Raw genomic sequence first — 26,030 nt, forward strand, 5'->3', positions numbered from 1 at the left:
CCTTAGATGATCCCTTTATCTGCTTTTCTCTCCAGAATATGGCACCATCTTTGTTCAGGCATCATCCAGGGTCAACATCTACTTGGACTGAGGTTCTAGTCCAGAGAGGAAACAAACATGTAAATACTGGTGTCTGTGCATTTCTTGGCTGCGTTCACAAATGCCTGACCCAGATCAGCCCTTGTAGTCTCTCACCTTGTGATTTGCTACAAGTCACAAAAATTAAGTCTGATCACTGGGGGAAAGGAGACTGGAAAAAATGTTTGCCCCTGTCTGCAGCAGACTAATGATACAATCTCAGTCTAGGTAAAGTCACTTCACTGCTTTTTAATGACAAACTGCAGCTTTTTTTGAAGAATGATACTGTTGTATAATACATTATTGTTAACTAGAAAAAAACAAATTATAGAGACACTTTAAGTAAAAGTAAAAAAGACACAGCTCCCATGGTCAGTGGGAGGAGAAATAATGTCCCATCCTTGGTATTAATGGAAGAAACAGTGCCCCATTGTTGGCGTCAGTGGCAGGAGGAGAATTACCCCATTGTTGGTGTCAGTGGGAGGAGGAATATTGCCCTATCATTGGTGTCTATGGAAGCAATAGGGCCCCATTATTGGTGTCAGTGGAAGGAATTGTTCCCCATCGTTGGTGTCAGTGAAAGGAGGAAAAGTACTCTGTTTCTAGTGTCAGTGGAAGGAGGAATATTGCCCTATCATTGGTGTCAGTGGAAGGAATAGTGCCCCTTTCTCGGTATCAGTGAGGAGGAAAAGTACCCCATCATTGGTGTCAGTGGGAGGAATAGTGCCCCAATGTTGGTATCAGTGAGAAGTGCAATAGTACCCCATTACTGGTGCCAGTAGTAGGAATTGTGCCCCATTGTTTGCTTCAGTGGAAGGAATAGGGTCCCATCGTCAGTGTCATTGGAAAGAATAGGGCCCCATTGTCAGTGACAGTGGAAGGAATAGGGCCCCATTATCAGTGACAGCGGAAAGAATAGGGCCCCATTATTGATGTCAGTGGAGGGAATACAACCCCATTATTGGTGTCAGTGGAAGGAATAGTGCCCCATCATTGGTGTCAATGGAAGGAATAGGGCCCCATCATTAGTGTCAGTGGAAGGAATAGGGCCCCATCATTGGCATCAGTGGAAGGAATAGGGCCCCATCCTTGGTGTCAATGGAAGGAATAGGGCCCCATCATTGGTGTCAGTGGAAGGAATAGGGCCCCATCATTGGCATCAGTGGAAGGAATAGGGCCCTGTTGTTGGTGTCAGTGAAAGGAATAGGCCCCATCATTGGTGTCAATGTAAGGAATAGGGCTCCATCATTGGTGTCACTGAAAGGAATAGATCTAGAAAGGATTGTCACCAGCACACCAAAAGTTTTGAAGTATTGGATGGCGATTTGTCAATAAAGGACTTTTTGCTTCAAATCTTTTGGTGTGCTGGTGACAATCCTTTCTAGATCTGCATTGTTCACGGGGCCGTCCGTGGTCACTACAAGCACCCACCTGCTTGGCAGGTTTACTACTATTCCGGTAAGGAGTGCAGCTGGTTCTTGATTACATGTATTACTGAAAGGAATAGTGCCCCATCATTGGTGTCAATGGAAGGAATAGGGCCCCATCATTGGTGTATATGGAAAAATTAGGGCCCCAACATTGGTGTCAATGGAAGGAATACCGCCTCATCATTGGTGTCAATGGAAGAATTAGGGCTCCATCATTGGAGTCAAGGGAAGGAATAGTAACCCATCATAGGTGTCAGTGGAAGGAATAGGGCCCCATCATTGTCATCAGTGGAAGGAATAGGGCCCCGTTGTTGGTGTCAGTGGAAGGAATAGGGCCCCATCATTGGTATCCGTGGAAGGAATAGGGCCCCGTTGTCAATATCAGGAATTGGGCTCCATTGTTGATATCAGAGGAAAGAATAGGGCCCCATCATTGGAAGAAATAGGGCCCCGTTGTCAGTGGAAGGAATTGGGCCCCATTGTTGGTGTCAGTGAAAGAAATAGGGCCCCATTGTCAGTGGAAGGAATTGGGGTCCGTTGTTGGTATCCGTGGAAGGAATTGGGCTCCATCATTTGTGTCCGTGGATGGAATAGGGCTCCATCATTGCTGTCAGTGAGAGGCAAGCAAAGGGCTCCAGTTTGAGGACCAGTTCACAATACACACAATAAGGATGCATGCACATAAATAAACACCTACTTCATCAAACATATTAGGTGTCCCTTCATATGTTACAGTAGTAGTTTCCCCCTGGCAGTGCTATGGATTGTCCCAACCTACTGTAACATTTCTTAAGACACCTTGATCTGCATGTAAATATAAATAATATAAAAAAGGAATTCAGAGACTGAATACTATGATATAAATACATTGTACCTCTGCACAATACATACAGTATATGACATTACAAACTACAAAAAGTTCAGCGTCTTTTAAAAAAAGACATCTTTAAATCCCCCTGCAGAACAAACACCTGAAGCCTATAAGCATTGTGACAACATCTAAGATCTGGAATGATTCTATTTTCGGAGGACAAGCCTCGATCACTTCCATAGTGACCACGCAGATGAACACAGTAGAGCTCTCTGCAGACGGAGTTCACATTGCCATGACATGAACAACAAAGTGACACGCTGCTGGTGACGTCATCGGGACGCCGCCAATCAGCTCGGCACAGGTCTCCTCGGTGCCCGCCCACTCTGGCCCTGGTTGATGTGCTCCCTCCCTGTACAGCACAGCGGGCCGGGGCCAGTGAGGGGCGTGTGAGCGGCATGCTGCTGCTCGGAGGTCTGCTTTCTACAGCAACCTCAGCAAAACAACAGCAAGGGGAGGAGGGAGCACAGCGCAGCTGCAGGGAGACGACTCTGTCACCAGCATGAGCAACTGCACTGTGCATGCTAATAGTTCCTAGACTCTGCCCTGGATATTCAATTCAACAAGAAGGCGAGCACAGCGGGCGCACTGTCCCTGCACTGCTGTCACAGCAAGCCTGCAAAAGTGCTGCTCCATACACTGTTCTGCTGACTGACAGTTATGTGCAAGCTCTGCAGGGGATCATGAAGAGGAGGACAGAGAAGAGCGCAGCAGGGAGCAAGAAGAGGGACCTGGGCTGGAGGAAGAAAGCCAGGGATGTGCTATGGGAAGAAGAGGACCAGGAGATGGAAGAAGTGCAATTCCTGGAGGATGACATGTACATCAGCATCACAGGTAAGGACAACATCTATATTCTTATCAAAGGTAAGAATTACATCTGTAATATAGTCACATGTATGGGTGACATCTGTAATATTATCATAGGTAAGAATGACATCTACAGTAGTATCACAGGTAACGGTGACATCTTTATTATTATCGCAGGTAAGAGTGACATCTACAGTAGTACCACAGGTAAGGGTGACATCTTTATTATTATCACAGGTAAGGGTGACATCTACATTGGTATCACAGGTAAGGGTGACATCATTATTATTACAGATACGGGTGACATCTACATTAGTATCACAGGTAAGGGTGATATCTACATTAGTATCACAGGTAAGGGTGATATCTACATTAGTATCACAGGTAAGAGTGATATCTACATTAGTATATCACAGGTAAGGGTGATATCTACATTAGTATCACAGGTAAGAGTGATATCTACATTAGTATCACAGGTAAGGTTGACATCATTAATATTATCAGAGGTGAGGGTGACATCTACATTAGTATCACAGGTAAGGTTGACATCATTAATATTATCAGAGGTGAGGGTGACATCTAGATTAATATCACATGTAAGGGTGATATCTACATTAGTATCACAGTTAAGGTTGACATCAATAATATTATCAGAGGTGAGGGTGACATCTACATTAGTATCACAGGTAAGGATGACATCTACATTAGTATCACAGGTAAGGGTGACATCTACAGTAGTATCACAGGTAAGGGTGACATCTACAGTAGTATCACAGGTAAGGGTGACATCTACAGTAGTATCACAGGTAAGGGTGACATCTACAGTAGTATCACAGGTAAGGGTGACATCTACAGTAGTATCACAGGTAAAGGTGACATCTATTTTGGTATCACAGGTAACGATGAACATTCCATAATAGGTATACAGAAATGATGGGCAAGACAAGCAAAGGTAATGATGGGCAGTAGGGGTTAGTGGCATTACAAAAGACAGATATTGAAATGATTATAGTCGGGGTGGACAGTCTATCTAAACTCTATGTACCAAAATTACCACTTATGGGTTACATATATCAAGTGTAATAACAAGTTCTCCTTAACAAACAACCTATGTTTTTTATTCATTTTAACTCTTTACTGCAGTTAGAAGCTGATTGCGCTACAGAAATGTTCTACTTAGCACATAAATCTTTTAGTGATAACAGAGTATGGCAGCAGGGGTTAGAGTTAGAGAAGGGGGGATTAAAGAATCTGCTCCCAAGGTATTAAGCTTCTTAGTTACACCTAATCATGTTGTCACGCACAATGGAAAGCAACCTGCCAACACCTAATGACTGGCCTTTCTTTATAATAGAGTGCAAGGTATACAGTGCTAGTTCTTAATGGACCACAACATGTATTCTGATAATGATAAAGGGTTAATACATGTATTTGAAGTAAGCAGCATCTAAATTGCACTTTTAGTCCACATTCTTTTATTTTTATTTTCTCCACGTTTACAGACCAAGATGTCAAGAAAAAGTGACGGCTACAGGCTAAAGCTACAAATGATAAAATTGCCAGGGGTTGCTGGAGCAGATTTAAAAAAAAATAGGATTTAAATCATGATAATAATATTTATAAAAAAGTAACTGTTGTAAGTACTCCCAGCATTCATCCACTGGACACTCACTTTACATGTATAAACCTCATACCGTTATCAGATCACAATATTTAGCTCTACTAGTGTTTTAAAGTAAACCTTTCCAAAGAGAAACCTGGTGGCTGCTATTTTTGAAGACCTTCTGAAAATGCTAATTTCCTGGCTGCTCTGGCTAGCTGACTTGAACATTTTAATGAGTCACTGACCTGAAACAAGTTTACATTTCAGGAAGTGTCATACGTGTTTACATGTATATGTTTTCTGGTTTGAATTAAAGTATCAAAACAAGAGGCATCCAAGCAAGAGTTAGAAGTGAGAAGTTAGCACTGGCTGCCTCTGTGTTTCTCACAGGAAAGGTTTCATTTGGGAGTCATACTTAGGAAAAGATGATAGAATTTTTTAGTACTCACCGTAAAATGCTTTTCCCTGTGTTCATTGAAGGACACAGCGGAGATCTTAATCTGTGTACCGATGGATTATACCGCCACTTGTAGGAGTAGGATGCTAGGTACTGGGTGCAGCTCCTGATGGTGGCCACACCCCCATCTAAAGCAGCTCAGTTGGTCACAGAGCAGTAACTAAGGCACAAAAAAAAAACCAAAGAAGGGAAGGTGCTGTGTCTTTCAAATAAATGTCTAGGACAAAGAACTACTTCATCTTTATGTAAAATAAAGAAAGGAGGTATACAACAAAAGGCAGCTATTCCGAAACTCTCTAAGTTACCTTCTGTGACAAATGTCATAAGGGGGTATCAGGAATACTCTCAAAAGGAGAATTGTGTAAAACTGAAAGAACCAAATTTAAGTCCCACAGACTTGACTAGAGGAGAAATATTTAAAACGCTTGGAAAGAAGATACAAACCAAGGGATTCAAGGCTGACAGACGCTGGAAAAAGATTGCCAATGCCGAGACTTGACCTTTAAACGCAAAGAAACACTCAAATCTGAGCAACCAAACAGGCACAAGGAGAAATACTAAGCCCCTCACACCAAGAAATGCAAGCTTTCCAGGTTCGTGGAGGTAGACATAAATGCTTCAAAACATTGCAGGGATCACAGATTCAGACAACCCCTATCTCTCAGAACCTGGCTTTCAATAGCCATACTGTTGAAGCCAGAGACTGTAAAGCAGGATGTAAGATTGGACCTTGGAGCAAAAGTCTGGTCGAAGAAGTCAACAGGGGATCTCTATGACTAGCCTCACCATGTCTGTGTACCAAGGACATCGAGGCCAATCGGGAGTCATGAGAATTACCAGTATTTCTTTGAGTTCCAATCAACGTGGAAGCTATAAATAAGGGTTGTACCTGTCCCACGGCGTCACCAAGGCATTTGTCGTATCTGGACGCAAAGTTCTGCACTTTCCGATTGGATTGGGAGCCCAGAAGATCCATATCCAGAGTTCCCCATTTCTGACAGATCTAAAGAAAAACTTCTGGATGTAGAGCCCATGCTCCTTGATCCAAGCATTGACGACTGAGATAATCTGTCTACCAACTGACTACCCCTGGAATGTAAACAGCAGACAGGGCTGGTACACATTTTCTGCCCAACAAAGGATGACACTGTCCTGCTCTCTGGCTAGCCTTCTCGTACCTCCTTGATGACTGACATATGCTACAGCAGTGACATTGTCTGACTGAATCCTGCCTGGGTGTCCCTGTAATAGAGTCGTGCAATGTAAAAGGCAGGGTTTGATCACATGCATACTCCAGCTCATCAAACAGGGAAACTGAGCAATCAAGCCAAGGAGGCTTTGACCGTCCCATTCACCTGGATTTGCCTGTTGAGCAAAGAGGATGACTTGTCCCATTGTTGAAGAATATCTGTCTGTACAGAATCAGAGTATGGTGTTGTTCACATGGAACTGGCTCAAAGGAGGCAACCTATTAGACCCAGTACTCTCATACAAGTGCGAATCATCACCAGTTTGCAAGAAAGCAATGCCTGAATTTGAAGCTGAAGCCTGTGAATCTTTTACAGAGGAAGAAAAAAATGTGGCCTGATACATGTCCAGGATCAGTCTCAGACACTCCAGACGAAGGGATGGAATCAAGGACAATTCTCCAAAATTCAGGATCCAAACTTCTTCAGAGTGATGGTTGATCGGATGATTCATTTCCAGATCAGACTGAGAATCTGAAAAAGGAAGTCTTCCAAGTAGGCCACCACCAATAACCAATGCTGTCTCAAAAAGGCAAGGACCAGTGCCAAGACTTTGGTGAATACCCATGGGGCTGAGACAAGGCCAATCAGAAGTGCCACAAACTGAAAATGAGCTGCTTTGGATGGGGGTGTGGCCACCAGAAGGAGCTGCCTCCAGAGCCGAGCTTCCTTTTTGGTGCCTAGTGTCCTATACCTGCAAGTGGTGGTATAACCCATCGGTACAGAGATCAAGATCTCCGCTGTGTCATTCAAAGAATGGAAGAGAAAGTCATTAAGTAGCTCACCTAAACTCTGACCATATCATTTAGTGGGGATCATGTGACTAATGATCTGGCATTTGGCCATGTGACCAGCAACGGATGGGAGGTGAGTTTGCAGGTAAATTATTTGTCAATTAGCGTTACATCAGTGGTGATTTTGATGAAACATTGTTACATTTACCTGACAACTTGCTTGTAGACGTATTACTGCACTTGCAACAAAACAATTGAGTGCTGTCAGTGATACTTTTTAATGTGCACTAACAGTTACAGGACAGGCTTTCGGGGTGTTCCCTACCTCCTGGTCTAAGCAGTACTGATACACAAAGCTATACCAAAGTTTTAAAGCAGAACTGCACCCCTTCTATACTTTATAGCCAAGGAAGTTGCAATCTTAGCCTGTATTTGGATGGCAGTAGCTATGGTGATGGACTTGTGATCAGCTATGACACCAGCCATTTGAGAGCTTGAACGTTTGGTTGAGAACTGAAATAAGTACAATGGCAACCTTGACAGTCATAGCAAGAGGCATGCCTTAAAAGTACTTTTTTTGGGAGACATTAAATTGGTGAGTCTAGTTCCGCTTTGAGAACAGCAAGCTCTGAATAAAAGACTTTACCTGAGATACGGGTCTGGTATGGATTTTAAAGTGGGACCCCATACAAAATGACAGCAAAAAAAGTGGGGTTCCCCTCCATTGCATCAGAGTCCCCCCTTCAAATCAAGACCCCCCTTAACACTAGAGGACCTCTTCACACCAGAGGCCCCCACATTCGCTTCAGGAGCCCTCCCTTTGAAATCACAGCCCATCTCTCAGAGCTACCTCTTTTACATCAAAGTTCCCCCCTTTCACATTACAGTCCCCCCCTTCACATCTGAGTTCCCCCGTCAAATTAGGAGTCCTTGTTCCAGACAATTCAATGATTTAGGGCTTCTTCACACCATAAACAGTGTGTTCCAGAGTGGTCAGCTGCTCTAACACACTGTATCGCATCCCGGCTGGCTTCCTGCGTTCAGGCGCGGGAGGTGGCGTGGTGGTGCATATACATATACAGTATATACTAGGGATGCACCAATACCGGTATTTCGATATATGATATTTTTTTGTCAGTACTCGCCGATAACGAGTACCGGAAGTCCCATTCAGGAAGCCAGGTGGCGTGTAATGACTCGCCACCGGGCTTCCTGATTAGCCGGGCAGATAGTAAAAACTTGCCACCCGGCTTCCCGACTAGCAAGGAAGAGGTCCCCATGCTTCTTGTCAACGCTGTGTTATTACACGGCGCCCAGCTTCCTGATTGGCGAGTTTCCCGACCAATCAGGACGCCGGGCAGTGCGTCATTACACACTGCCCGGGTTCCTGATTGGCCGGGAAGCCGGCTCCATGCTCTCTCGTCACAAGTGATAACATTGGTATCTGTGAAGACTGCAGTCTGGACCTCTGAACCTCCACATGAAGCCTGGTCCCCTGGACTAGCAAATGAAGGCTGCAGCCTGGTCCCCATGACTGCTGTGTGAATGCTGAGGTATTGTCCCCTGCTCTCCTTTGTGAAGGCTGTAGCAAGGTCCACTGGTCTCCCACATAAAGGCTGCAGGGGTTAAAGGGGGTATACAAATTCTTGAGCTCAACTACTCTGTGTATTTGCACTTCCAAAAAGTATTCAACATGGTAGAATCCAGAGTGAGTTTATTGCTGTAATGTAATGTTAAAGAAAACTTGTCAGTATCTTAAAGCTCCAGAACTGCATTGCAGGTACTGAATGGAATTTTAGATGTCTTCTTTAGCACTCCAGGTACCTCGAATCCATGGGCTCTTTATTGAGCCAGGTATGGCATTACCTGGTAGTGTATTGAGAGCCCTTCTTCCATCCCCTATATGTTTCTATCAGTGGTAAGCTCAGTTTGTCAGTAGGAACATGCAGAAGGGGTGCATCCCCCAAAGAGTTCTGAGATGTGATAGGAGACAAGGGGACACCTTTAAGTGAAAAATATGTAGGCAAAGGACACACCATAGCGGACCACAGAAGAATCATAAACAAATATTTGCTCAAACCCACAATTTTTTTTCTCATTGCTAACCACTACTTTTCCTTTATACTGGCTTTTCGGAATAGCAAAACCAATAATATAGAATATTTGTTTCAGGTTTAGTGCAGTATAACATGTTTGATAGAAATTGCATTTTCTACACCAAAAAGAAGAACAACTGAAAATGAAAAAAGGACAGAACGTTGGTGCCAAAAGAGAGAAGGCCCGTCTCAATGAGGGACAGTTGGGAACAAAGGGGGTGGGCCAAAACATTGGCTTGTTGAAGAAGGCAGCTTACCTGCATTTTAATTAATATCATTACAGTGCTGTCAGGTGTAATTTACTCTTGGTACTGACATACCTAAGTGAAGCTGTTTCTTCATTTAGTTAGTTAGGTGGTACATATCCAAGTGTTCTTTTTGGGTGGCTTATTATGTTAAAGATAGTAGGTAATATTCTTGATGTGTTATTGGGTAGTGCATTCCATGTAATGCTGGACTCCATGTTATATGTTCACCGAAAGCACAAGGTGATCTTTGATGCTATTTTGTATCAGTTATTGTATTTAATGTACTTTTGTTCTACAAATGTTTTTTGGTTCAGAGTAGGGAAAACTGTCTATTGAGCTTGTCAGTTCTTAAAGGCCAGATCATCCATGCGAGGTGGGGGACCTCTTGGCATGGCTTTGCTTCAAGCCAAATTATATAATAATGGCCCTGATATCACTTATCTGGAATTAGTGAGAAGGCTCCTCTTGCTCCTATTGTCCCACACCCCTGGAGACAAAGACAGAAAGTAAGCAGACAAAGAGTAGCATGTGTACCAGGGAGATAGGCAGATACCGTGCCGGGTATAAGTCTGGGAGTAGGATCCAGAAGCAGGTCAGACGGAGCCGAGGTTGAACCAAACAGGCAGCAAGGTACCAGGCAAAGTCAGGTCAAGCCAAGGGTCAAAACAGGCGGGCAGCAAGGTACAACACAGGATGAGGAGTCCGATAGCAGGCCAAGATCAAATAGGCAGGCAGCAATCACAGGAGAGGTCACAAGGCAATCTGGGTCAAGGCACAGCAATAGCCGGTTGCAGAATCACAGGAAACTAGTTGAAGACCATTTCGCAATTATGTGCCGGGCCGGCTCATTTATAAAGGTCATATCCTGTGCCCCAGCAAATCCGCACATCTTCCTGCGTGCCCGCGCACTAACGCATATTTCCCCCCAGTCCGAAAGACGGGGCTTCGCGCATGCTCGGAATTACTCATGCACCCAGCAGCTGCCTTACACCTGAGAAATTAATAGGCTGAAAAACAACTTATCAGTCACCATCAGTGGCTCACTGGAGACATTACCCAACCCTTTCCCCTGCATAGTTTCTAGCTGACTCTTGCAGGACATGCACATATCTCAATTCATTGGACTTCACAAAGCAAAGTGTACTCTTGTTCCGTATGCTGGGTGTAGTTCTCGGTATCTGTTCTTATTTTTTATTATTTGTATTATTATATATAGATGCTCCACAGAACTACATTGTTGGTAATAAAAATGCTTGCAGGCTGGTATGTGATGTGTAGGGGTAATGAGGGGCGGTGTGATACCGTGCATTGCATCGCCCCCTTTTTGCCTTACACCTTCACATTTCCTTTTTTTTAACTTTATTTGAATTCACAAAATAACACTTAATTCAAGTCTTCACATAGCAGCACATTGCGACACGTTGTAACATGCTGCGATAAAATGATGCCTGTATCAATTTTTTGCAAAGCACATCAATGCACTTTGCTTTGCTATACAAAGCAACGTTTTTTGCCTGGTCTTTGCATCATGCCAGGGTTAAGCAACCCAAGGGGCCTTGTGTGAACCTGCACTAAAATTCTGTGTTCTTGATGCTGGTTGTAATTCTCAGTATCTGTGCTTATTCTGCATATAAGGACAGTGCACAGCAACACTACGCTAATCCTATGGGGTGGATGTAATTCTCAGTTCCTGTATTTATGGATGCTGCACAATAAGATTTCTCTTGTCCTATAAGCGGGATGTAATCCTCAGTATCAGTTCTTATTCTGGATTTATGGATGCAGCACAGTAGAACTTCTCTTGTCCTTTATGCTGCATGTCATTCTCAGTATCAGTTCTTATTCTGTATGTATGGATGCAGCACAGTAAGACTTCTCTTGTCCTCTAAGCGGGATGTAATCCTCAGTATCAGGTCTTAGTCTGTATTTAAGTACGCAGCACAGTAGAACTTCTCTTGTCCTTTATGCTGCATGTCATTCTCAGTATCAGTTCTTATTCTGTATGTATGGATGCAGCACAGTAAGACTTCTCTTGTCCTCTAAGCGGGATGTAATCCTCAGTATCAGGTCTTAGTCTGTATTTAAGTACGCAGCACAGTAGAACTTCTCTTGTCCTTTATGCTGCATGTCATTCTCAGTATCAGTTCTTATTCTGTATGTATGGATGCAGCACAGTAAGACTTCTCTTGTCCTCTAAGCGGGATGTAATCCTCAGTATCAGGTCTTAGTCTGTATTTAAGTACGCAGCACAGTAGAACTTCTCTTGTCCTTTATGCTGCATGTCATTCTCAGTATCAGTTCTTATTCTGTATGTATGGATGCAGCACAGTAAGACTTCTCTTGTCCTCTAAGCGGGATGTAATCCTCAGTATCAGGTCTTAGTCTGTATTTAAGTACGCAGCACAGTAGAACTTCTCTTGTCCTTTATGCTGCATGTCATTCTCAGTATCAGTTCTTATTCTGTATGTATGGATGCAGCACAGTAAGACTTCTCTTGTCCTCTAAGCGGGATGTAATCCTCAGTATCAGGTCTTAGTCTGTATTTAAGTACGCAGCACAGTAGAACTTCTCTTGTCCTTTATGCTGCATGTCATTCTCAGTATCAGTTCTTATTCTGTATGTATGGATGCAGCACAGTAAGACTTCTCTTGTCCTCTAAGCGGGATGTAATCCTCAGTATCAGGTCTTAGTCTGTATTTAAGTACGCAGCACAGTAGAACTTCTCTTGTCCTTTATGCTGCATGTCATTCTCAGTATCAGTTCTTATTCTGTATGTATGGATGCAGCACAGTAAGACTTCTCTTGTCCTCTAAGCGGGATGTAATCCTCAGTATCAGGTCTTAGTCTGTATTTAAGTACGCAGCACAGTAGAACTTCTCTTGTCCTTTATGCTGCATGTCATTCTCAGTATCAGTTCTTATTCTGTATGTATGGATGCAGCACAGTAAGACTTCTCTTGTCCTCTAAGCGGGATGTAATCCTCAGTATCAGGTCTTAGTCTGTATTTAAGTACGCAGCACAGTAGAACTTCTCTTGTCCTTTATGCTGCATGTCATTCTCAGTATCAGTTCTTATTCTGTATGTATGGATGCAGCACAGTAAGACTTCTCTTGTCCTCTAAGCGGGATGTAATCCTCAGTATCAGGTCTTAGTCTGTATTTAAGTACGCAGCACAGTAGAACTTCTCTTGTCCTTTATGCTGCATGTCATTCTCAGTATCAGTTCTTATTCTGTATGTATGGATGCAGCACAGTAAGACTTCTCTTGTCCTCTAAGCGGGATGTAATCCTCAGTATCAGGTCTTAGTCTGTATTTAAGTACGCAGCACAGTAGAACTTCTCTTGTCCTTTATGCTGCATGTCATTCTCAGTATCAGTTCTTATTCTGTATGTATGGATGCAGCACAGTAAGACTTCTCTTGTCCTCTAAGCGGGATGTAATCCTCAGTATCAGGTCTTAGTCTGTATTTAAGTACGCAGCACAGTAGAACTTCTCTTGTCCTTTATGCTGCATGTCATTCTCAGTATCAGTTCTTATTCTGTATGTATGGATGCAGCACAGTAAGACTTCTCTTGTCCTGTATGCTGGATGTAATGCTCAATATCAGTTCTTATTCTGTATGTATGGATGCAGCACAGTAAGACTTCTCTTGTCCTGTAAGCGGGATGTAATCCTCAGTATCAGTTCTTAGTCTGAAGACTTTTCTTGTCCTGTATGCTGGGTATGCTGGTTTTCAGTATGACTATGTTATGGATGGACACAAAAACTGCTGTGTTAATGCTAGTGACAGGCTGAATCATATAGTTCATTTTTTAGTTTGATAATAGTTCCACTTTATCTTCAAATCTCCCCCTCACTGCTAAGAAGTGGGACCCAGTGTCCTCACTGTTATTATTATTATACAGGATTTATATAGCGCCAATAGTTTGCACAGCGCTTTACAATATAAGGAAGACATTACAGTCACAATACAATTTAAGACAAGATGGTAAGGAGGGCCCTGCTCGTGAGGGCTTACAATCTAAAAGGGGGGGCAAGTGATACATGAGGAGGTAACTGTGTGGGGATGATTGTTTGAGAAAATGATTGTTCAGTGGTTAGAGATGGTTAGAGTGGTTCAGAGATGAGTCTTAAGGGATCGCCTAAAGGCAGTCAGTGTGGGAGATAGACGGACCGTTTGGGGTAGAGAGTTCCATAGAATGGGAGATACTCTAGTGGAGTCCTGGAGGCGAGCATGGGAGGAGTTGATGACGGAGCTGGAAAGCAGGGGGTCTTGTGAAGAGTGGAGGGGACGCTTAGGGTAATACTTTGAGACCAGGTTGGAGATATAGCCGGGGGCAGAGTTGTGGATGGCTTTGTACGCGGTTGTTAATATTTTGAATTTTATCCTTTGGGCTATAGGAAGCCAGTGTAGGGATTGACAGAGGGGGGTTGCAGACACTGAGCGGTTGGTTAGGTGGATGAGTCTAGCAGCTGCATTCATGATAGACTGAAGGGGGGATAGCCTGTGTAGAGGTAGGCCAATGAGGAGGGAGTTGCAATAGTCAAGACGAGAGATAACAAGGGAGTGGATGAGTAATTTTGTGGTTTCTTTGGTGAGGAAGGGGCGTATTTTGGAGATGTTACGAAGGTGGAGGCGGCATGATTTGGATAGTGATTGGATGTGGGGAAGAAAGGTGAGGTCCGAGTCAAGGATGACACCTAGGACCTTGGCATGGGGGGAGGGCTGGATAGTTGTGTTAACAATCTCAAGGGAAAAGTTGGGGGAAGGTGCACGGGCAGGAGGAAATATCAAGAGCTCAGTTTTTGAAAGGTTGAGTTTTAAGAAGTGTTGCGACATCCAGATAGATATGTCAGTTAGTAGATTAGTGACACGTAAGGTTGATGGAGGAAGGAGATGGCCTGCAGCACGGGAACTTTGGGGCTATCTTAACAGTTGCATGTAGTTAATGTGGTTGCATAAATATGCACACCCTTAATCTAATACTTTTTTGAAGCACCTTTTGATTTTATGAAAGCATTCAGTCTTTTGGGGTTGGAGTCTATCAGCATGGCACATCTTGCCTTGGGAATCTTTGCCCACTCTTCCTTGCAAATGCACCCCAAATCTGTCAGATAGTGAGGGCATCTCCTGTGTACAGCCCTCTTCAGGTCACCCCACAGATTTTCAATTAGACTATGTCTGGGCCATTCAAAAACTTTGATCTTTTGGAGAAGCCATTCTTTTGTTGATTTGGAGTTATGCTTTGGGTAGTTGTTTTAGATTTTATTTTTATTTATTTATCATTTTTTAATGAAATATTTTTTTTTTTTTTTACTTTACTGTTGTGGGATTCGGGGAAATATTAGGGGTCTAAACAGACCCCTGATATTTCCCTTTTAAAATAGAAAAAGAGATTGAGGACACAGAGTCCTCAATCTCTTTTTCTGCAGCCCCTGTTATAAATTAACAGGAATCCTCTACACTGAGTGTTCCTGTTCATTCATAACTTGTGGACATAATGCGTTTACCATGTCAATAATCATGAAAGAACAGGAAGTGAGGTAGAGCACTTCCTGTGCATTCATAATTGGGGACACAGTAAACATACTATGTCCTCAATTGTTTACAAGCAGTCAGTGATCACTGTTCGCTGACTCTTTGTATACCGCTCTTCAACCTGACTCGCTGTCACAGGAGGCTAAGCGGGTGGTGCAGGGAGGAAAGCTCAGTCTATTTTGACAGCTGACTCCTCCCACGGCACTGCTGGCTATGCCTCCTGTAAAAGCTGTCTCCACCCCCACACCACTCTCCATACTCATCTGCAACAGGAGGCTGAGCGGGGCAGTGCGGGAGGAGAGCTCAGCCTCCTGTGACATCGCGGTTCACGGCGCACTGCTCCCCACCACGCTCGGCTGCCCAGACGTTTCTCTCCTCCCCGCTGGACGCTTCGCTATGTCAAAGGAGACACAGAGCAGTGCACAGCGGGGAGGAGAGAAAAGAGAAACTAGAGATGCACCGCAATTCCGGACGAAAGATGGTGCCATTTTTCAAGCAATATGTTTCAGTGGCCGAAATTTCAGTGCACCCCTAGTGTTTACTGACTACTATTTAATTCTGAACACAGCCACATCCCTAATTATAAGAGGGTGTGTACACTTATGCAGCCACATTATTTTATTAGCTGTTATGGAGGTTGTGAACTTTGCATCACATCTAAGCTCTGTTGTTTGCTGTTTCCTAACTTTTTTGATCTTCCTCGTAGATATTGCCAATTTATGCCTACACCTGCTTTATGTAATCATAATAAAAAGTCCATTTTAGAAGTACAGTCTTCTCCATGTTAATATTTTTTGTTTAATCTAAATTGCTGTGAGACACACAATACTCTGATCAATGCATATGTCTTCTATGACTTGGCTAACTACCGTGTACATACTGCACAGAAGATTAGGCAGTAGGTGGCACACTCAGCCTATGCTCATTACTCCAGATCTTGTTGTAAGACTATAATCCAGTTCAGTAATAAGAAGTTGTTTCCAGTCTTTTTATGCTAGGAATCTAGCATAACAATAGCATAAAAAGGCTTTCTAAAAGCCGGCGTAAATTGTTGCTGGTTGTGTGCCTAAGCCCCGTCTGCTGTATGCCTGTTTTCTTTTCTATTTTTTAATTGTATTATTCAATTATATTATTTTTAATAGTGCATTACATTTGGTCCGTTGGTGGCACTGCCGGCCTTGGTGCCACCTGGCTTGCCGAACTTCAAACTAAACATTGAAGGAACCGGGTGCATAATTGCCGACCGAACAGTGGCTGCAGCCAATCAGCTGTCAGAGTACAAAAGCTGGCAGGGGAGATTGCTTCATCCACTCAGCTTAGTGTGGATATAGGATATAAATGATTTATCTCATCTAGCCCACAGGGCTAATCGAGCAAAAAAGCTTAACATGTATAACTAGCCTAATCCTATGATTAGTTTTAGTATTGTGCATAAAGTTCTCCTGGCATCTCTTTAGAACTGCAGTCTTTCTGGCAATTCTCTTCAAAAAAACATAAGGCCCTTGCTGGCTTGTCTGTATCTGGTCACTTTTCCTCTTTGGCATGTTATAACTGAGCAGATGGGAATTGGTGAAATTGGTTTAAGATGTGTTGTCAATAAGAATGGTGTAGTTGAGAGGAGGGCATAGGCACAGCTTTTTTTTCTGGACCAGGACTTCGAAATAGCTTCCTTTTCCACCAAAAAGGAAAAGTGTTCATTGTATTGAGAGATCATAATTAGGGATGCACCGATACCGATACTAGTATCGGTGCCGATACCGAGTATTTGGGTGAGTACTCCTACTCGCCCAAATGCTCTGATACCTTCCCCGATACCGGAACTTGGTTGGAAAGCCGGCTTCCCGGCCAATCAGGAAGCAGGGCGGTATGTCATTACCCGGCTCCCAGCTTCCTGATTGCCCGGGAAGCCGGCTCCATGCCAGCGGAAGCACCGGTATCAGTGCTCGGTATCGGTAAGTACCGAAAGCAAAATATCGGTGCTCGTACTCGATACCAAAAAACCGGTATCGGTGCATCCCTAATAATAATGATTCCTTATTTATAGACAGCAACTCCATTGTATCACATAAATGCAATCTATTCCATATGCTGTGATAGGGCCATGCACTGGAATTCGTAGCACAGAATGTTTCATTAGAGTGAGATAGGTTGTACAAACCTGATGATTGTAGCATCTTTTTCAGGCCCCGTTCACAGTTGTAGCGCAGGTGAACGTGCATTGCGTTTATGCTTTGTAGGGCAGCACATTTAAATTAATTGCAAAGAAGCTCATTCAGCAGTTTGAGCTTCAGGTCTTTTTTGACCACACGCATTGATGGGTTTGTTACGTGTCAACGCATGGGCAAAGACACGTGCTTCACCTCTCACCATGAAAAAGCAGTGGTGCTGCAAGAACGTCATGTGTTTTCCCAGCATTGTGGGAATGTGTGCCTGTATCAGAGGAAAAGCACTTGTCCTGGCTATCTGAATACATTTATAGGCTTCTTAATGCTGAAATAAAGGTATATATAAAAGAAACCCTTTAAAGGGAATATAGTGGTTTTGAACATAATTTAGTTTTTATTATCAGGACTAAAAAAAGAATAGGACAGTATTCCCTCTCCTGTTTACTGGCACATGGTTGCTTTATGCACCTTACTTAAATTACACTATAAGCAGGTTTTGCTATGCATTACTACTTCTAGCTGAACTCCGGGCTCCCACTCCTATCCACATTCCCCCCCACCCTCAGAGGCATTGATGGGAGAATCTTTCCTGCCGGATATTGTATTCAGACAGCCGGCACTGGCTGCTGCCAAAATACCCGCACAGTGATTGCAGCTAATTGGATGTAGTCACTGTTCGGCAGGCAACTTTCAGCTGTCAAGAACAGTTGACTTTTGTTGAATGGAGAGGTGCCCGCTGATCCACACACAGCTCGAATGTCAGCCCAGTTAGCAGGACTTGGCCAAAGTTCAAGCAGTGCATGGCCAGCTTTAGAATGGCATGGCATTTGGCCATGACAGGAGGTTTTTGGAGGCTGTTAAAAGTATGTGTGTAGAGTCGTTATTCAACTTCAGAACAAGGGAAGATGACAAAATGTGTGATTGTAACAGAACTTCCAAACAATTTATAATTCTCATTAAAGAGTATCTGAGGTCAAAAAGTAAAAATAAACATGTATTTCTATATTGCATTTTTCATACGGTATGTAAATGTAAAAGTTTGTAAACTTACTTATTGAAGTTGTCCATAGGATGTACCACCTACAAGTGCAATGGCACAATTTCCTGCAGCCCTGTGAATATGCAGTTCCTTGTGTCATAGCTCACAGAGCCTGCCTTCTTCACTACAACTAAACATCTGAACAATGAAACATCCATCATCTTTACTTGCTGGAAGCAATGCATGAATGGGACATGTAGTCTTGAGAAATGGAGATTGCATCACATCAAGCAGCAGGGAAAGAGATGCAAAGCACACTGGGAATCCAGGAAGTTGTTGAAAGCGATGGGCAGACGGAAGGCAGCACTCAGTACAAAGTGTTTTTTTTTTCTAGAAAGCTTTGATTGCATTATCAAAAACAACTATATTATTATTACAAAGCTGATGATATAACAGGATAGTATTTGCTGTTACTTCAGAACCCCTTTAAAATAATGCCCAATGCTCAGCGGCTACTACGGGAAGGTTTGGGAAAACCCGTATCAATGTTATTCTTTTCTTTACCCACGTTCACTTGCTAATTTCCTTCTAGGTGACTAGAAGTATTACCGGAGAATTCTATATGGATTGCTCATGTTGTCATAACAAGCACCATGTGTGAAGTAATGATGAGTGACAGTGCTGCACAGAAACCTGTAACTTCAGGACATACTGTACTTACACATGCTTCACCTACTAGGAGCACACGCGTGCATTATTGTATGTAAGGGATTTGCATATAGCTAGCTTTGTTTTGCAATGCCACTGAGTCACACTACTGCCAAGTATCATTGTAGTGACTGAAACATTCAAAATCAAGTCCACCCATAACCAGTATTTCAAACGGATTAAATTCCCCTGCCAGTGTTTTATAGTATTTATGGATTTTGATGTTGATGTTTCAATGTTGTTCTTATCTGAAGCCATTAAAAAGATGTCATTTCCTGTTCATGAAATTCTCCATTTATTGTATGTTATGAAGAGTGCAGTAGGGCAAGCGTGAAACCTTCTATTGGTTTATAACCCAACAGGTGCCTACACTGCCTGCCTAAGCCCTGTTCACACCTGTGCGTTCCCTGAACGTGTGCCAAAGTGACTGTATATGTGCACACTCGACACACGCTCATGGAAACGCACACAATCAAGCAGCGCACTTGCGCTGCCATTTATTCTTAATGGCGCCCCGCAAGACATGCCACGTTTGCACGCATGAAAAAAGATGCACGAACGCTAAAGCAAAAAACGCCAAATATGAAAAATACTGCCTGAGCTTTTTTGGCGCGTTCCCACGCCGCACAGTTGTGAGCCAGGCCTACGTGTCACCTTGCACACAATGCAACTTGTCAGAGTAGCTAGCAAGCAAGCCATGCGTCCATTTTCCTAACTGATGACTGACCTGTCTAGCAATGGAAGGGGAAGGAGATGTGTCCTGGGTGTTAGATGGAGACATAGGCTTGATTTACTGAAGGCAAAAAGGGTGTTCACTGCAAGGGAATTTTAACGTAACATTAAATGCTCAAACTTTTTTCAATAATTAATTTTTGCCCAAGCACTTACAGTCATGTTTCCGAACTGCTTGCTCCTCCACTCTCACCTCAGCTTCCCTGAACTTCCTGTCATGTACAAGATCACAAGGGAGAACACAGTCTCCAACAACTGTCTATATATTAGCTTGGAGCAGGGAGGAATTGGTAGGGGGGTTATTTTCCTTGCCTTGATCTGCCTGTGTGTTTGTGGAGACACACACAGTTTACTAGCACACACAAGGGTGGTTCCATAGGATCTTGCAAGAGAAAAGAGCCATTCTAAAACAGGATATGAGGGCCAATGCTCAGGGGACCAGCTGATTCTGCAGGAAACTAAAACTTTACAATATTAAGGAGCAGCATTCATTGTAAGTGATTTATTAGCATTTGAAATACCTGAAAAAAACTATTTTAAATACTAATATAATCACTAACAATGGATGCTGCTCCCTGATTTTTCAAAATTTTAGTTTCCTGCAGAATCAGCTGATCCCCTGAGCACTGACCCTGATGTCCTGTTTTAGGGTGGCTCCTTTCCCTTGCAGGGTTCTATAGAGCAACCCTTGTGTTCTAGTAAACTGTGTGTGTCTCATTAAACACAGCAAGTCAAGCCACTCCCTTGGTCTCTGCTCCCTGCTCCTCCTTTCTCCCTGTTCCTTCTCCCTTTTCCAACCTAGTAGATGGACAGCTGCTGGACAATGTGCTGTCTCTTGCGATCACGTATTCAACAGGAAGTTCAGGGAAGTGGAGCTGAGAAAATTGGAGCCAGTTGTTTGGAAACATGATGTCTGTAAGTGTTTGGGCAAAAATCTAAATAAATACTTTGCTGGGCAATGTGTATTTGTTGATCTGGATTCATTATTGAAAATAGTTTGAGCGTTTAATACTAAATTAAAAATGGTCCCTTGAAGTCTGCTGAGAAACAGACACTTCCGATGATGTTGATATTCTAGATCCCTCTGCAGCTCTTATTGATTCCTCCTGTTGAAGAGGAGCTAGGAGGAACTATGAAAAGCTGTGGGGGACTTAGCAGGTCAACATTGCCCAAAGTGTTGATTTCCCAGCACACTTTGGGGGGCCATTTCTAACAAGCAGAGTGGAATACAACAGCACGGGTAGAGGGAAAGGAAAGTATTCCCTGTCTTGTATACAGGTATGTGCTTGCTTTATACAACTTACTGAAAGATATACTACAACCACAAGAGGGTCATGTGATAGTTCTTACAAGTGCACCATAGGAAACTAAAATAGAACAGTTGCGGTTCTGCTCACTGTCTCAGCTCCAGATTGGCTTATTGAATGATCCTCCTAAATTATGTGGTGTTCTTTCCTTCTGCCTGTAACTCATGGGTAACCACTATAATGAGGAGCAGCAGGGAGTGTGGGAAGCTTTCTGTATCTTCCATTTTCAGTTTTTGTCATCCTATTAACAAAATTAAGTTACATGGGCACTGTAACAATGTTGTAGCATGTGTAAGTAAAAAGAAAAAAAATATTGCCCCCTTTTGCCGTTTTAAAATTTTCAGCCAGATCAATGATAGTGCCCAGGGTAAAACATGTGTTTGGATAAAAGGGTAACATTGCACTATTAAAATCATTGAATGTCAGCAAAGTGTTATGAGCCCCCTTTATTAGTCATAATAATATACACCCTACCTGCCACCTTTCTAATAGAAAACCCCAAGTATTTGCTGTTCTCCAAAGGGCATTGCTCATCGATGATCATTTTACTACAAATTAATATTGACGACAACATGATTATAAGCACAGGGTTTTATAAGTACCAAAAAGCCAACAAATTTTATGTTAAATATTACTAAATAATGATGAATGATTTGCGCCTAACCAACCAGCTAGTGGTACTTTAGTAGAGGTAAAAAATATAATAAAGGAGAACATCAGACACAAAAAGACATAAAGCATGGTTGAAGCTTACAAAGTTTGGCAGAAATTTGTCTATCATCTGCTAAGGACTATTCATATGTAAAGTCTAGTTGATCGGGGGAAAGCCAGACTTAGAAGTTAGGTGAAGGCATGCATCTTTAAAATGGACGTATTCTGCTCAGTGATGAATACTTTGCTTTGCAGCACTGTCATGCCCAGCGCAGTCCTATTTTATAGAAGCTGCAGCAATCCTTAACTGTCAGGGATAAAGTAGGCTTTTTTCAGGGAAGTACAACAGTGAAATAGTGTAGATGTGAAGTGCGAAGTGCACATCTTAAAGTAGAACTGTGGCCTTATTGAGATTTAGAATAATCTTATAAATTGTGGAAATGTGTGCCCATTCATTGACAGACTAATTCCATGAATGTCACAGGTTTGCCATAATGCTTTTTAGCTTCAGGTTATGCTCAGAATCAGTTGCGGCTTTCTCTTCATTTACTTGGTTTTCCTCTCTTTTTTTCACTTACTATAAATTGGTTTTCTGGTTAGTTTAAATTTTATCCATATTAAAGTCAACATTCTTCAGATTTTTCATTGATTTTCTTTCCCTTGCACAATTGTAAAAGATTGAACGGTAAAAAGTGTTTGATAAACCACAAATGCTACAGTCCCATGAAAATGTATTACACGTTTTCTAATATGTCTGATCATTATCCTTCTAGCAAAATTGATTGAAAGAGATTAAATCATGATAACATATGGTCTAATTATTCATACATATGATCGGATCGAACACCTGTACTGAAATGCCGTTTGTTAAAAATGTTTATTTTTTTATGTAAAAGAAATAGTTTAGTAAACCATAAAATGCTATAATCCCCCAAAAATGCATCAAAATTGTTTCCAATGCGTCTAATTGCTTCCCTTTTAGCAAAATGTATTGAATCATGACAACATAGGGTTTAATTATTAATAGCTGTGATCATATTGAACACCTGTGCTGAAATGCTGTTTGTTAAAAAAGAATGTTTATTTTGTCAATATAAAAAAAAGTTTAAAAAAAAAACACATTCTAAAATCCCATTGAAATGCATGAACATTTTTTCCAATGTGTTTGATTGCTTCCCTTCCAGCAAAATTGATTTAATCATACCAACAAATGGTTCAACTATTGCATACAGGATCAAATTGAACACCTGTGCTGAAATACAGTTTCTTAAAAGATAATGTTTTAGTTTTACCGTCTGTACAGTTTTTTAGGCCTTGATCACATCAGTCATCAACATAGTATCAATTATCACATCAGATCACATCAGTTATCATGCATGACTGGAAGGTTGATGGGGGAGAGGATGATGAAAGGAGAAAACAAATAACTTTTTGCAGCTGGTTTCTGAATTTTCTTTTTACCTGTTTAAAGATCTCAGATAGATCACTACCTTATCACTGTTGGGGGTGGAGGCATGTATGTCTCTGTACCCTGAAAACTGGTTGACATTTGTGCTCCTGGTAGTGTCGCCCTTGCCAGACAGGTCATGGGATAGAGACCAGACTAAAGTAGGCTATACACTATGTGAATTTTGGGAGTCCCTTGATGAACCAGCTGAAATTCTCACAGTGGGTGAGCCTGTCGGTACCCTTCAGCCCGGCATCCCTGAAGAAGTAGGAAATCATCATTGCTGGGGTTGAATAGTGATAACAGTGTTTACAAAATGTTAAAGGAGAACTATGGGGTCAGTGTTTTTCCCCGTAGTTCTCCTTAGGGTAACGGGAGGACACAAACTAGCGTCCTCCCGTTACCCTAAGCTCAGTATACCGCGAGCTACAGCTCGCGGTATACTGAGATGCCGCAGCCGGAGCGGATGCCGACTTAGATGACGGGATCCGCCCAGCTGCGTGAGTGACAGCTGGCTCTGCCTATCTAGAGGCAGAGCCAGCTGTACCCGTCCCCTCCCCCGTCCGTTCCGCCAGTCAGCGCCGGCAGATCGGAGCGGGGAGAGGGGAATCCAGCCCCTCCCCCTGTCACGGCAGAGAGCCGTGACAGGATCGAGAGGTGAGCGAACCCGGTATGTGTTCGCTCACCTCCCGATCTACTGAGCCGACCTGTGAAAGTCTCATTGTCACAGGTCGGCTAGAACTATGAGGTTATGAACTATGAATCCAGCCCCTCCCCCTGTCACGGCAGAGAGCCGTGACAGGATCGAGAGGTGAGCGAACCCGGTATGTGTTCGCTCACCTCCCGATCTACTGAGCCGACCTGTGAAAGTCTCATTGTCACAGGTCGGCTAGAACTATGAGGTGAGTGAAAAGCACTCACCTCATAGTTCTCCTTTAAACCATTTATTTTAGCTCTTAACATGCATATAAAAATATACAAAAACACCCAGACAGGCGTTATTCAGTTGTGAGTTGCCTCTCCCTGTGTTTGTGCATTTATTAACAAGATGTGATCATCAGTCAGGTTTAGGTATTAGCTATTTTCCGTAATGAGGAATAAACTCCCTGTTTTATGGAGCTGTGAAGGAAATCCAACATGTAAGTGTTTTCAGAAGGCTCTGCTGTACTCTACTGCATTTACTAACAAATTCCACTCTGCTTGCTCAGGAAAATGAAACACAAAATATTTCCAGTGGAGAAGTCCTAGTTGGCCAATTATAATAAAAAATGTTCTCCTACCTACTGGCTTTCCCCAGCCATTCCTTTTTTATATCACAATTGTGCTAACACAAGTATGTATTCATTTTTTTAAACAAGATATTTTATACTTTAGTGTAGATTTATTATGTTTAAACAATAACTCAGTTAATTATAACATTGTACATGCTAGGCCTGATTGCTGAGTAGTTGAATCATAGCACTTCAACACATCATTTGTTTTTTTACAATCTGAACACAATGTCAAACTGTCAGATATAGTTGGTGATGTAAATTTTGTCTTTGCTTAGTTGATGTTTCTAACTACCGTATGTGAACGTGTGTGAGTCATTCATCAAACCATTAACAGCCAGGTAGCTATGATTAAGTAAACTTGGTACATGCAGCTACAGTGCAGCAGGAGTGTCACGGAATGCCCAGTGAGGACAAACCATTAGCCATCTTTCCTGGTCCAAATAAAAGGATAAATAAGATTTTAATATTTGAGAATGAGAGAGGGATTCAGTTTTTGTATCTGTGGCTTGTTACTATTGTTTATTATACGAGGGCCATTTAAAAAATAATGCCTCCATGTCTGTAATTTGTGACCTATAAGTGTTACTGTGAATGTTCATGTACAATGTTATAGAGGTGTCCTTACCCCACTGATGTATGCTTTTCTTTTTCAGATTGACTGGTTAGAGCCATGGATCTGCGCCTAAAACTGTAATTGAATTTCTGGCAAAAGAGGGTTGCACACCTAAGGAAATCCATAATCGGCTAAAGAATATTTATGGGGATGCTGTGGTGGACATTAGCAATGTGCGGCATTTGGTGAAGAAGTTTCAAGAAGGAGAAACCGAAATTCCACTACAGCGCCCCCATAAACATTCTTCAGAAGATTATAAATTTCCTTAGGTCTGTCGTATGAAATTCAATTACAGCTCAATGTTTTAGCCGCAGATCCATGGTTCTAATCACTCAATCTGAAAAAGAAAAGCATACATCAGTGGGGTAAGGACAGCTCTATAACATTGTACATGAACATTCACAATCACTCTAATAGATCTCAAATTACAGACATGGAGGCATTACTTTTTGATAGACCCTCGTACATCCAGTGTTTAGGAAAACAAACAAAAAGGCAAGTAACTATTTCAAGGCCTTATTTTAATTTTAAAAAATACATTTACCTATAAAGTGGACCTAAACTTAAAAAGTAAAGATTTGCTTCACAAAATTGGATGACGGCACACCAGCTATGTCCAAACTCTTAATTCTGTTAAATAAAATGCATTTAGATCGCAAACACACAGGCGCTTAGTCATAGAGTGACCCTGAAATATGTAGCCTTAGTCTTGAAATGCTCCTAAAAATAGCTGTACACTTTCTGTGCCTTGAGCCTCATGGCTGTATTTTTACAGTGGATCCAAGGCACTGTGCCTGTGATTGCTAGTTTCATAAGATTTGGAGTGGGATTTGGTGATGTTACTATTGTGTTGCTTGACGTTCTCGCTGGAGAGAAAGATCTGAGGGCCTGCAGTGGAAGGATCTGCCTGCTGCTGCTTCATTAATTCTGAGGATCTGTTAATCCTCTAACTACCCTGCTGCTTTTTGATTGTTACATCATTAGTCAGTACTAGATAACCAGTCATCAGCTCACTAGCCATCAGGAGGACAGCTCTGACTTTTA

At 42.4% G+C, this 26,030-nt stretch overlaps 1 protein-coding gene across 1 annotated transcript in view; it reads left to right on the forward strand.

Moving 5' to 3' along the window:
- The first annotated feature begins 2,950 nt into the window (after window positions 1-2,950).
- CDC14B (cell division cycle 14B) overlaps window positions 2,951-26,030 on the forward strand; it is an 86,405-nt gene continuing 63,325 nt past the window's right edge. The window contains exon 1 of the mRNA XM_018555444.1: window positions 2,951-3,213. Within this exon, the coding sequence (XP_018410946.1) occupies window positions 3,063-3,213 (151 nt within the window). The 5' untranslated portion in view covers window positions 2,951-3,062. The remainder of the gene's footprint in view (window positions 3,214-26,030) is intronic.

The sequence above is a fragment of the Nanorana parkeri genome, unplaced genomic scaffold (genome assembly GCF_000935625.1).
Source record: "Nanorana parkeri isolate BGI_ZX_2015 unplaced genomic scaffold, ASM93562v1 scaffold197, whole genome shotgun sequence".
Taxonomy (NCBI): Eukaryota; Metazoa; Chordata; class Amphibia; order Anura; family Dicroglossidae; genus Nanorana; species Nanorana parkeri.